The sequence below is a fragment of the Zootoca vivipara genome, chromosome 14 (genome assembly GCF_965207765.1).
Source record: "Zootoca vivipara chromosome 14, rZooViv2.hap1.1, whole genome shotgun sequence".
Classification (NCBI taxonomy): Eukaryota; Metazoa; Chordata; class Lepidosauria; order Squamata; family Lacertidae; genus Zootoca; species Zootoca vivipara.
The window spans coordinates 44,397,797-44,411,728 of record NC_142597.1 but is presented as its reverse complement, the minus strand read 5'-3'; the positions used below and the strand labels follow the sequence as shown (position 1 = coordinate 44,411,728).

The 13,932-nt window shown below is 42.0% G+C and overlaps 1 protein-coding gene across 1 annotated transcript in view; it reads left to right on the top strand.

Annotated features, from left to right (window-relative positions):
• The window catches only part of CPD (carboxypeptidase D), a 37,970-nt gene that overhangs the window by 2,660 nt on the left and 21,378 nt on the right, over positions 1-13,932 (top strand). Inside the window, exons 2-3 of the mRNA XM_088657572.1 lie at positions 2,678-2,925; positions 10,781-10,923. Of these exons, the coding sequence (XP_088513698.1) occupies positions 2,678-2,925; positions 10,781-10,923 (391 nt within the window). The remainder of the gene's footprint in view (positions 1-2,677; positions 2,926-10,780; positions 10,924-13,932) is intronic.

The following is a 13,932-nucleotide window of genomic DNA, read 5'->3' as shown; positions in this document are numbered from 1 at the left end:
TTTTTGAAGCCCAGGATCTAGCTTATTCTCTCATATGGGGATGGAATTTTTTTTTACTGCATTTTTGGCTGGAAACCAAAAATCAGGAGGCAAAGGCTCAAGTAGATACTAGGGCTGAAAACGTTTATTGAAAACTGCAATTGTGTTTTGGTTTATTGCCACACCATTGTTGTTTTTCACATAAAAGAGTAAATGAAGTAGAGGGAGAAGATGTCTTGACCCATGACCCAAAGAAAGTGACATGCCAAAATGTGTTGGGCAACTGTAATTTTCCTCTCTTCATTCCTGGCATCATCTTGAGGCTCAGGTGCTGTGTTGGTTATTTTCCAGTTCCCTTGGTGCTATATGCTCTTAATCCCCTTCCCCATGTCACAAAGTGGATTAAATAAATAAAAACATAATACTGTACTGTATTATCAAAAAGAAAGCAACAGAACAACTTAAATAGAAGTTGCAGAAACACCAGCAGTTAAACACACTTCCATAACCTGGTACTTAAAAGCTGAGGTGAGAGACCTTAACTAAGCCAGGTGGGACTCCTGGAAAGTAAGTTCCTTTGTGCTGTCACCGAGATAGCCTGGTCCTGTTCTGTGTCACCACCCTTAACAACTCTTATGAAGGGGAAACAGACAAGATTTCAGTAGATGATTCTCAGTATAGTTGGTCTTTTGTGGGTGAGGCCAGTTTCCTGGTGGCCTTCATTGCTGTAGAGAACTGGGTAGGAGATCTGGAGTGTGTAGTTAGAGAAGCCATGGAGAGAGGATGTTACCCTTGAAGTACGGTAAGTATCTGTGGTGATGATGGGACTTTAAAACAATTTTTGATTCTGAGGGTCCAAGGGATTGCACATTTTTGATACAGTCGTATCTTGGTTCTCGAATGCAATCCATTCTGGAAGTCTGTTCGACTTCTGAAAATGTTTGAAAACCAAGGCACAGCTTCCAGTTGGCTGCAGGAGCTTCCTGCACTCAAGCGGAAGCTGTGTCAGACGTTCGGCTTCCAAAAAAAGTTTGAAAACCAGAACACTTACTTCCGGGTTTTCAGTGTTTGGGAGCCAAAACATATGAGTACAGTGGAACCTCGGTTTACGAATTTTCTGTTTATGAACGCCGCGGACCCATCTGGAACGGATTAATTCACTTTCCATTACTTTCAATGGGAAAGTTCGCTTCAGTTTATGAACGCTTCAGTTTATGAACAGACTTCCGGAACAAATTACACCCATGCTTCGGGTTAAGTACGCTTCAGGTTGAGTACTCCACGGACCCGTCTGGAACGGATTAATCCACTTTCCATTACTTTCAGTGGGAAAGTTCGCTTCAGTTTATGAACGCTTTAGTTTATGAACAGACTTCCAGAACCAATTGTGTTCATAAACCGAGGTACCACTGTACCAAGATACAACTGTACTGTGAGTGGGAAGTTGGTTAGGAGTTCTGGGCTGGTTGGGGGGTAGTTACGGTTGGAGAAGATGCTGTTTGTATGGCTTGTCCCCTTTGCACAGGAATGTATTGGCTACTGAGAGGAGAACTGGGTTTGCTTGAAGGAGTATTGCCTTATGGTCACTGCAAAATACTATTTTTCCAAACTTGACATTTATTATCATGCAGTGATCTTGATGTTCTGTTGATGTTCTTCTGCTTGAATGAAAACAACAGCCCAACAAGGATTTGCAAATGTGCTTGTTGCAGTTCTAATGTACAAAATCTGACTTCTTATGTTGGGTGTCTCAAGATCTTCCATGTGACAATGCACATTCAAATCTACATTCTCTCAGCTCTATCTGTTTAAAATTACCTCAAATTAAAATAACAGAAGCCGCTAAAACTGGCTAAACAAGGCAGTCTTTTGTGGTTGCCCTTCTGCCTTGTTATAGGGCTTAAAATGATTACAATTGCAATACTATGTCACTGGTACAAAACCGAATAAACATCAAGCTTTATGCATGCTTCAGTTTAACAATTTATGAGTTGTTTTTCTTGAATAGAATGTAGTGCTCTGGTTGGTGCTCAGAATTTTGTTAAAATGGGGCTTTTCTGATGTTGGCTGCTTCTGATCAAGTACTTTTGGAATGGAACCCCAAGTTCCTTTATCAGCTGAAAAGAAAGCTTAAAGATAGGTGTACAGTCACTTGTGGCAGGGCTAAAGAAATCTATGCTGTTTCCTAGGCACTTCCATTTCCTAACTAGTCTGCAAACTTAATTCCCATCAGTCTGAATCTCAATTGGTGTTGACAAGCTTATAGGAATAGTCTCCCTAAAATTACTATGCTTGTGGGGGTCTGCTGCTTGTAACTTATTTTTATGACCTGGCTTCTTGTGCTTAGCACCCAGTTTGTTTGCCAACTTAATTGCTGATAATGGTCTGAATTGGCTTTCACCTCTAATTATGGTTCCTTCATTATGAACTGTCTTTTAAAATACAGTCCCCCCCTTCTAAACACAGCACTCTGTAAACTGCATCACACTGACTTAGGGATCTTCTTCTCTTGTTGACGAGTTGTTTTGCAGTTTCTAAAAAGAGCCACCATGTTTCCTCCCAAGTTGATTGTGCTGCTTCATTAAAGAAATCTACTGTAGTGTGATGGGATAAAACATGCCACATTAACCTGATTGCATCTTTACCCTGCAGTTATCTTTTCTGGTTCTGATTACTGTTGTACTTCTGTTGAAAACAGGTTTGTGCTTTCCGGGAACCTGCACGGGGGATCTGTTGTTGCAAGCTATCCATTTGATGACTCCGCTGTGCACAAGACCTCTGGGGTGTACAGCAAATCTGCTGATGATGAAGTATTCAGGTATTTGGCAAAGGCTTATGCATCAAACCATCCAATAATGAAAACCGGCATCCCAAACTGCCCTGGGGAGGAAGAAGAAACTTTCCAAGATGGCATCACCAATGGTGCTCAGTGGTACGACGTGGAAGGTAGGCTGCTCAAGTGAACCACTTTACTAGTGTCTTCCAAAAGAGTAGCATGTTGCTCTTTATTGTCATTTTAATGCTTCTGAAATCCTGCAGGCAGTGACAAGGTGTTGACATGATTGGTGCTGGTTATTGATTCTATGTGTTTGCATTTCATATGTCATTCAACAAAAGCTATGTAAAGAAAATGCCTGGCTCAACTGTTGTCAAACTTTCCTTTAAAATATAAGCAAACTTTTATAGCTAGCTTTGACACATTGTTGGTGTTGCCTAATTTTGTTTTAACAGGAGAAACCTTCTCCCACATTTACAAAGCACTTATGGAGCACTGCTCTGTACCATCCTTTTACTGTTGCATATGGCCTGTAAGACGTAGGTTGATGGGTATAGATACTCCGTTGGACGTGAGGCTGCTTTGCTTGAGCATGTGGCCTTTGAGCTGCCTTTGGTACTAGAGTTGCTTGTCTGCATTCAGAGAACTGAATTTGTCTGTAGCTATCATGCAGAGCCCTCCTAAATATGCTGACTTGAAAGTAAGCATTGCTGAATTCATTTGAACTTCATGAGTAACTGGTGCCTAACCTTGCTTGTTTTCCTGTTCGGTCCCACATTCTCTTTCCCACATTTTTTTTGTATTTTGCCTATTATGCTGCAAGGCTGAAGGCAAGGATTGTGTTTTCCTTAATCTCTGTAAAGCTGTAATTTGGGGAAAAAAATGAGGCACTTGAAAAATAAAGTTCCCAAGCAAGTTTGCTTAGAATTGCAACACATGGTGCAAGTGAATAGAACCCAAGGGCCAGTGTTCCAAAACTTACAATTCCTAGGTTGCATGAAATAACTTCACTTTTGGGGATTTAACTGTCATAGAAAAAAATTATAGGGTCTTCCTGTGGGAGTGACTGCCAGTATGGTATGTTTGCCTTTATTTCCACACCTGATGGTGAGCTTCTGAGCTTTACTTATGGCTGAGCATAGGATTTACATGGCTTTGAAATGGTATTTAACCTCATCAGAAGTAATTTGGGTATGTCACCCAGGTTATGTTGTTGTTTAGTCGTTTAGTCGTGTCCGACTCTTTGTGACCCCATGGACCAGAGCACGCCAGGCACTCCTGTCTTGCACTGCCTCCCGCAGTTTGGTCAAACTCATGTTCGTAGCTTCGAGAACACTGTCCAACCATCTCATCCTCTGTCGTCCCCTTCTCCTTGTGCCCTCCATCTTTCCCAACATCAGGGTCTTTTCCAAGGATTCTTCTCTTCTCATGAGGTGGCCAAAGTATTGGAGCCTCAGCTTCATGATCTGTCCTTCCAGTGAGCACCCAGGGTTGATATCCTTCAGAATGGAGAGGTTTGATCTTCTTGCAGTCCATGGGACTCTCAAGAGTCTCCTCCAGCACCATAATTCAAAAGCATCAATTCTTCGGCGATCAGCCTTCTTTATGGTCCAGCTCTCACTTCCATACATCACTACTGGGAAAACCATAGCTTTAACTATACGGACCTTTGTAGGCAAGGTGATGTCTCTGCTTTTTAAGATGCTGTCTAGGTTTGTCATTGCTTTTCTCCCAAGAAGCAGGCGTCTTTTAATTTCGTGACTGCTGTCACCATCTGCAGTGATCAAGGAGCCCAAGAAAGTAAAATCTCTCACTGCCTCCATTTCTTCCCCTTCTATTTGCCAGGAGGTGATGGGACCAGTGGCCATGATCTTGGTTTTTTTTGATGTTGAGCTTCAGACCATATTTTGCGCTCTCCTCTTTCACCCTCATTAAAAGGTTCTTTAATTCCTCCTCCCTTTCTGCCATCAAGGTTGTGTCATCTGCATATCGGAGGTTGTTGATATTTCTTCCGGCAATCTTAATTCCGGTTTGGGATTCATCTAGTCCAGCCTTTCGCATGATGAATTCTGCATATAAGTTAAATAAGCAGGGAGACAATATACAACCTTGTCGTACTCCTTTCCCAATTTTGAACCAATCAGTTGTTCCATATCCAGTTCTAACTATAGCTTCTTGTCCCACATAGAGATTTCTCAGGAGACAGATGAGGTGATCAGGCACTCCCATTTCTTTAAGAACTTGCCATAGTTTGCTGTGGTCGACACAGTCAAAGGCTTTTCCCAGGGTGGATAAAAATCAATGGTTTTTTTAAAAAAATCAAAAAAAATCGGATTTTTTTTGATTTAAATTGGATTTTTTTAAATAAAATGCTTTTTGAGGAAAGCATATTACCATCCAAAGGTTATTCCATCATGAAATAAAGATTAGTTTTTTTAATTATGTAGTATAAGGTTGTATATGTTTAATTTTGGGGGTAAATAAATTCCATTAATCCATTCACCTCTTCCAGAGGTTTTTGTAAGATTATTGGGCAGTTTCTCTGCCTACAAGATATTATCACAGGTGCTTGGTTTACTTTTGCAGTTCTCAAAACTGAATTTGACTCAACAGAGATCACATGCCTCTTCTTCACAGCAAAAATGTTATAACATGAACAGAGTTGAGAAAAAGACCTTAATCCTATAAACCTATGAATACAGAAGCAACCCCTTCAGTGCTAAGTTTCAAGAAGTTCAGTGAATAGAATAGAAACAATATTTTTCTGATTGTTTGGACAGTATTTAAGTTTTTCATGTGTAGGCTGGGCTGACAGTCTAAGTTTCTTAAAATATATATATTTTGTTTTTGTTTAGCCAAATTAGTTAACAAACATGGATGTTTGTTTAAGCAAATAACATTTGCTGAAATGTTATTGTTTCAGTTGAATAAATCTATTTAAATTGTTATTATTAAGGTAATGATTATTTTTCTCCTTCCTAAGTACAACAGTAAAGTTGTCCAAATATGAATGATTAACCTATTAAACTGGGGATAAAAAAACTAATATGAAAAGTTGTTATTCTAAAAATCTTCATCTACTTGCATAATAAAGTTATACCAGCAAGAATTAGTCTTTATGATTTAAATCAACTATGATTTAAATCAAGCCTTACTGACTAGTGATTTAAATCGTGATTTAAATCAGTTTGATTTAAATCAAATCTACCCTGGCTTTTGCATAGTCAATGAAGCAGAAGTAGACGTTTTTCTGGAACTCTCTAGCTTTCTCCATAATCCTGCACTTCTGGGAGTTCTTGGTCCACATACTGCCTAAGCCTGCCTTGTAGAATTTTAAGCATAACCTTGCTAGCGTGTGAAATGAGCGCAATTGTGCGGTAGTTGGAGCATTCTTTGGCACTGCCCTTCTTTGGAATTGGGATGTAGACTGATCTTCTCCAATCCTCTGGCCATTGCTGAGTTTTCCAAACTTGCTGGCACCTTAACAGCATCATCTTTTAAAATTTTAAATAGTTCAGCTGGAATATAACACAGGTTATAACACAGCTCAAAAAGTAGCATCAATTGCATTAGAAAGGTTTTTATGTTAGTATTTCCATACAGATTTACAGTGTCAAAACTATGCGTGTTTACTTAGATTTTTTTTGACATGCCAATCAAATTTGAAAAGCATATTGCAGCATTTCTTTTTAATTGCCTGCTTTAGAACCACATTTCTTCTGGTATTTTTTTCTTACCTAAAACCATTTGCAAAATACTTGAATTAATTGCTTGTAGATAATCTCATTTCTCCTTATTTAAAGTATTTTTGCCCCACTCTTTAACTGAAAAGGTTCCCTGAGTGGTTGCAAAGAACAGTAATAAAATAGTACTTGTTCTCAGGCTTACAGTCTAAAATATGTAACACAAAAGGAATTAGGAGGGAGGAGAGAAAAAGAAACACAGACAGACACTAGTTTTTAGTGTTTTTACAATGGCCAGCTGGAATGAAAGCAGTTCAAAGAGAGGAAAGCCAAAAGTTATTGGTCTCTCAGTTGAGCCTAAGAGGTGGCCCTCCCTCCCTTCTCTCACTTGCTGTAGCCTGATAGAAGTTGACTTTTAAAGTCAAACCAGAGCTCTTTATACTTGTCCTTCCCCCGACATTCTTTTTGTCTTATCAAAATTATTCAGTCAACTAATCACTACAATATTTGCTCAACAACAACAAAGATATTTCAAACATCATCAGATTTTATGCCAAACTACCTTAATTTTAGAATTACAATTGCAGTTAACATTAAAAATGAAAATTATGTGTATTGTGAGTTATTCATGTCTATAGAAACCCTGCCCAGCATTTAACTAAATTTGTTTTTATAATCAACATAAGTATCAGATGTGTTGATGGATAAACATTTCTCTTTTGTCCTAGTAGCATTAAACTTTTTAGAAATACTGGACCAGTCATGTGAACACATCTTATTTTGGCTGGCCAAATGCCTAACTAACTGTTCAAATAAAAGTTTTCCTTCATGCTGTTTACCAGTAGTTGCCAGCTCTTTTCCTGCTTCCTTTCCACTACAGACACACCCAAATGGTGGTGGAAGCTCTGGGTTTACTAAATCAACATTTCACAACCAGACAGAATGAGTGAATGCTTGTGAAGCTGCACACTGTCATTTACTTTTGAACCAGGATATCCTGAAGGGACTAAGTTAATTCACTCTTCAGTGGCAAGTTCTGCTCAAAAGTTCAGGGTTGCATCCAAATAAATTTTACTCAGAAACTCATTGAAATTAATGAATGATAAGCTAGTCGTGCTCCTTAATTTAAATGTGTCTGCTCTATGTACAACTAATGTATGATGACCCCCATCATTCAACCTGGACGCTGAGGTCCAGCTCTGAGGGCCTTCTAGCAGTTCTGTCACTGTGAGAAGCAAAGTTACAGGGAACCAGGCAGAGGGCCTTTTTTTCGGTAGTGGTGCCTTCCCCGTGGATTGCCCTCTCATCTGATGTCAAACAGATAAAGAACTATACAACTTTTAGAAGATGCATGAAGGCAGCCCTGTTTAGGGAAGTTTTTAATGGCTTATGTTTTAATGTACTTTTAATCTTTTGTTGGAAGCCGCCCAGAGTGGCTGGGGAAACCCAGCCAGATGGGCAGGGTATAAAATAATAATAATAATAATAATAATAATAATAATAATAATAATAATAATAATATAATTACTACGACTACTACTACTACTACTACTACTACTACAGTATTATTACCAGTGGATAGAACCCACTGTTAGGTAGACTATAGGTTCACCAACAGTAACATCCCCTGTGTGAGCTCCTGCTGGAAGCCAGTTTGATTCCCAAGTTTGCGAGGGCTTCCTTTTTGCCAAGCATAAGCTATATAGCTTTCTAACCATCAGGAAAATGTTGGCAGTTTTGTTGTTTGCAGTCTGGCCATGCTCTTCCATGTTTTCTAGCTGATGAGGGATAAGGTTTGCTCTCATCTTCTATCCCTGATGTGGGTTCTTTAGTTCAGATATAACCTCATGAGTTTGGTTGGTTTGCCTGGTGCTGCCATTTCACTTGCACATTCAACTGTGTATTGCCTGCTTGAACTGAAGATTATTATTATTATTTTAGTGGCTATCTCAAGGACCATGTATTCTGCCTGGCTTTTAAAGATTTGGTGAATCAGTTCATTGGTTGCTAATGTCAGGTGGTTAGTGGCCTGTGGAAATGCCATAGAAATATATTTCCATGCAGTATCTCACCGCTAGTTCAAACGTTTTTATTCATCTCCTAAACATGCATAGAATCATATTGTTAGTGTGATTTCAGTGGTATTAGAACACTTTCACTGTGTGGAAAACAGAAAATTAAGCAATGCCTTTTGGTAAGAGGTCACCACCATGAATGTGGTGTGACAGGAATTGGTAGTCTGAAAATAAGCAGCAATTAGTGTAGATTTTTGGAAGGGGAACAGGTTCACACTAAGGCCACTTCCTTCTTAATTCCCTTCACATATTTTTTCTGCCTTAAAAACTTGGTACTGTATAACCCACTCATTTTAAGTGTGCAACTGCTGAAATAGAGCTGCCTGAAGGAGCTAAAGGCTATCTAGGGAAATGGCCATTAACTGTTCAGTTAAGTTCATGTCTTACCCACCATCCGCACCACATTTTCTCAAATTTGTCACCTACTAAATGAATTGCACACTAACCTAAATGTTGTAACTCTTCTGAGCAGAATCGTTCTGTTACTTGGCACTTTCAAAGGTGCAGGGTTACTTGAACTTGGATGGGCAAGGCTTTTTTCCTTTGGTCATACTGTATTTCGCTAACCTTGTTAACATTCTTTTGTGTCTACCTCCCCTCCCAACCCACAAAAAAGCAACATTTTTTTCTACTGAAGAGTTGCCTTTGGTCTTGATCTGTTGCAATCATCCTTGTGCTGCAGTTTCTGGAAATGCGAAGAGCCAGACAGCTCAGTGTTGTGGTTGGTGAGTCAGTCTAGGACAGGGAAGCCCTGGGTTCGGCCCTGTATACCTGAAGGAGCATCTCCACCCCCATCATTCTTCTCAGACACTGAGATCCAGCTTTGAGGGCCTTCCCTGATTGTGAGAAATTAGGGTACAGGCAACCAGGCAGAGGGCCTTCTCAGTTAGTTGGTGCCCACCCTGTGGAACGTCCTCCTGTCAATGTCAATGAAATAAACAACTATCTGACTTTTAGAAGACATCTGAAGGCAGCCCTGTATAGGGAAGTTTATGGTATTTGATGTTTTACTGTGGTTTCGTAATTTGTTGGAAGCTGCCCAGAATGACTGGAGCAACCCAGTAAGATGGGCAGCACAGAAATATTATTATTATTATATTTCGCATCCCTACTTTACCACAAAGCTTAGTGTAGGACCTCCTCTCTTAGCCTAGCCTACATCACAGGGTTGTTGTAAGGATAAAAATGGGATGAGGGCAAACTATGTACACTGCCTGGAGCTCCTTGAAATAAAGGTATGGGATGTTTAATAGAATATTTTTTCTCCTCCAAGGGAATAAAACTTGTAGTTTGCCTTCCGAAGAGATGCCTTGCCTGTGTAACATGAGTATATTGAAGAGCATTATACTGTGTAACAAGAGAAAGCCTTTGTCACTGTGGTAGTGAAACCCATATAAGTTTACATAGGCATTTCAAGAACAATATGCCATTCCCTGCTAATCTGGCCAGTGTCCCTTGGGACTTCTAATCCTGTTTATCACCAAGTCCTGAACTGCTGGAGGTTAAGAACACAGAAGATCTTGTCTGATAAAATTGCTCTGAAAAGAAGTAAAAATGCCTTTATTTATTTTTTATGTATTAAATTTGTATACCGCCCTTCATCCAATGATCACAGGGCAATTTACAGCCTAATAATACAAAGTGAAAACACAGAATACATAACCAAACCAATAACAGCCCCCTCCAACCAACACATTTAAAAGGCCATAGATTGGTTAATCAGCCAAAGGCCTGATTATAGAGGAAGCAATTTTGTCTGGTGCCTAAAGATGTATAATGAAGGCACCAGGCAAGTCTACCTGGGGAGAGCATTTCACAAATGGGGAACCACCCTAGAAAAGTCCTGTTCTCATATTGCCACCCTCTGGACCTCTTGTGGAGGGTTGGTTGAAGGGATAGACTGTGTGGTGGTGGTGATGCTGGCCAGGTACTTGCAAGAAATGAAGGAAGCATGGCTTCTGCTTTAATCTCATTCTGAGCTTTTTCTGACAGTGTGGCTAGAGGTGCCAAATAAGAGAAGCTGCTGGATCCTCAGTTCTGTTTGCCTGTAAAGGGGTTGCGGTATTTACCTATTAAATGTGTTATCTCCTATGTTCCATTCCAGAGCTAAAGTCACAGCACCTGGATTTTGCTTTTGGCTTAATTTTCTCCCCCTCTTCAGTTAAAGACACTGAGTTTTTCTAGTCTAGTAAGATACTATTTGGACACCTCTTAAGATAACGCAACTTGAGTGATAGTACTTTAATTCTTCCGTTTAAATTCCTTAGGCGGCATGCAGGATTATAACTACTTGTGGGCCAATTGCTTTGAAGTCACCTTTGAGCTTTCCTGCTGTAAATACCCACCAGCTTCGCAGCTTGAGAAGGAATGGGAGAATAACCGGGAATCTCTTCTCGCCTTCATTGAAAAAGTAAGACATTGTTTTGGCCCTTTTGCAGGCTGTTTGAAATGTCAAGTGCTTCCGTCTGTCACATGGACATGTACCGTGTTTCCCCTTTTTTAAGACACCGTCTTATAACTTTTTTTCCTTAAAAAAACACAGGGTGGCTTATTTTCGGTGGGATGTCTTATTTTTATTGCGTCAGTATGGTACGGTACAGCAATTTGCGCGCTGAACAGGCGGTGGAGAAGTCAGCTGAGAGGCGCGTTTTTCCCCTGCGTCTGTTGCCGGTTTGCTGGCTCCCTGAGCACGCAGGAGGGGCTGAGGAGGTGACAGGAACAGGGCCGTCTTAAGTCTACCCAGCACTGTGGGAGGCAACTGAGCAGGAGAGAGGGTGGCGCTGTAAGAAGGACTCAAGAACGTGGCCTCATACCAGATAATAACTCTGATCCATCTTGCTGAGGATTGACTGCACTTGGTGATGGAGGCTCGCTAGGGTTTCATGCAGGACCTTCGCAGAGCTACCTGAAGATGTGGGATCCTTCTGCATGCAGGACAGATGTTCTGCCAGTGAGCCACCACCCTTCACCAAAGGGACTTCTGATACTTCAAGGAGATGGTTGTGTGTTACGCTCTGGATGACAGATGCATAGATCTGGAACTGGGCTGAGGTTGACTCACTGGAGCTGCTCTCCTGGTTCCAGGGTTTAAGGGCCAGAAGTATAAAGCAGCATCGTATGTTTCTGAGGAGAGAGGGAGGGAGGGAAGGAAGGAAGGAAAGAGGGAGTGGGAGGGAGAGAGGAAGGAAAGAGGGGAGAGAAAGAAGAGTAGGAAAGAAGGAAGGGAATAAAGAAGGAAAGAAAAAGAAAGAGGGAGAGAAGACAGAAAGGGAGAAAGAAGGAAGGAAGGAGAGGGAAAGAAAGAATAAGAATGAGGGAGAGGAAGAAAGATGGGAAGGAAGGAAGGAAGGAAGGAAGGAAAGGAAGGATGTGGAAAAGAGAGGAGAGGAAAATAGAATTTGGTAGGCGGGGAAAGTGGGGAACAAACTAACGAAGGCTGAAAAAGATGTGTCCGAAGGGGAAAGGGGGATGAGGAAAACAAGTGAACCGTAAAGAGGAGGAGAGGCAAAGAGGGGAAAGTGAAAAGGAACAAAAGGAGAAATCTGGAGAGTTGGGCAGGAGGGCAGGGGAGATGGGCAGGGTCCTGCCTGCTCCCACGCAGGGCTTCCACGCCTCGTCAGTGCACAAGGCTTGAGACAAATTACAAAGGCAAACAGGGGCTTTCGGGGACGGTGGCAGCGGAGCCGGCAGCTTTCGTGCACTCGAGGCGAGCCGCGCTGACGAGAGAAAGGTGTCTCTCTTCCCCCACCTCCGGCACAGCGGCGAAGTTTGCTTTGTCTCCCTACTTCACGCCCTGAGGCGCCGACTTCCCCAGGAGCAGTCACCCGCCCCAGGATCGGTGCCTGGAGGATCGCTGCCTCTGCAGGACTCTCGCGCGGAGGTTTCCTTCCGCAAGCTCCAGGCACCGATCCGCTAACGGCGCCTGCAAAAGGGGCCTGCCCACATCAGGACGGAAGAAAGGGAAAGGCATCCCAGAAAGAGAAAGCCACGCCATGTCCCTTTCGACCGGTTAACGTCCCTCTCTCCCTTCATGGAGGCTGTCAGAGTAAGCGCGGCTTCTCTCTCCCCGCCTGGGCTGCGTCTCATTCGCAACAGTGTGCAGAGAGAAAGGCACCTCTCTGCTCTGTCCCGCACCATTGTGAACTCAGCAGGCAGCGGCACGATCCCAGCTACATCCCCACGGCGGCCCTCCCTGCCTTCAAGACTGCTTTGCCAGAGGCATGGCGATCTGCACCCCAGGAGAGCATGGCATCGGGCAGCTGGCCTGGCTAAGTGGGGGGGGGGGCGCCGCCGCTCGACGGAGGCAGCTTCGCCGACACGTGGGCGGCTCAGTGTGCATGCCTCCTCGATGCGCCCCTGCTGGACGGGCGCCGGGCTGCACCGTGCCATTCAGCCCAATGGGAAGGACGCCCCTGGGCAGGAGCAATGGCGGCTTACTTTCGGGGGAACGTCTTACTTCTATTACTTATAGGAAAACCCTCCCATGGCTTACTTTTTGACTACGAATTAAAAAAGGGGAAACACGGTACTTGTGTTGAAAGGTGATGACCCCATTCACAGGCATTGGGGTTTCATTTCCTGTAAGTGTTGAGCATGCCTCAACTGCACCCTAGGCCAATCAGACGAAGCTCACAAAATGTAATATAACTGATACCGACATTTTCCGGAAACAACTGAATACATGTTTGGGTTTTTTTCTCAGTTGGATGAGTAGGACTCTGCCATGGGTATAATATTCTTTCTTTTATTTTATTTATCTTATTTTATCTTATTGGTTTGTTTCATTTAAATATACCTGCTGGGTTTTTTTGTTTTTGTTTTTTTGGGGGGCTATTTTTTATTAAACTTCACCCTTGAGACACTTCTGTGGAAAGTGATTTAAAAAATCAATATTGATAATAACAAATGAAACAAGCAGATACTAGGAGTTGTCTCCAATTAAGTTCTACTCAGAGGAGACCCACTGAAGTTATTAGACTTAAGCTAGTCATAACCATTAATTTCAATGGGTCTGCTCCAAACAGGACCAAAATTGAATGCAACCCATATTTATGACCAAGCAACAATCAGGAAATATGTTTTATTTTGTTTCTAATCATTTTCTTTCACCCTAAACAAGAGGTGTGTCCATTAAGCTAATGTTGCCTATCTATTAGCCTTGGTGTCATTTAGCATGAATCCCCTTTCTTCCTGGCACCCTCAGAATTGTAGCATTGGTTCAGTATAAACCTTCCTGTAGTAGGTGGTTGTTGCTGTAGATGTGGTTTGAAAGGCTTCTACTGTGTGCCAGTGTGTGGTGTTTTCAAGACAGAGAGAGCATTCAAATCAAACAGCATCCATTTTGAGATGGGCCTCTAAGCAAAAGCAATTGCAACTAAAAAATAGCACACCTTTCCCCTAAAGTGGTGACTGGGTGTCT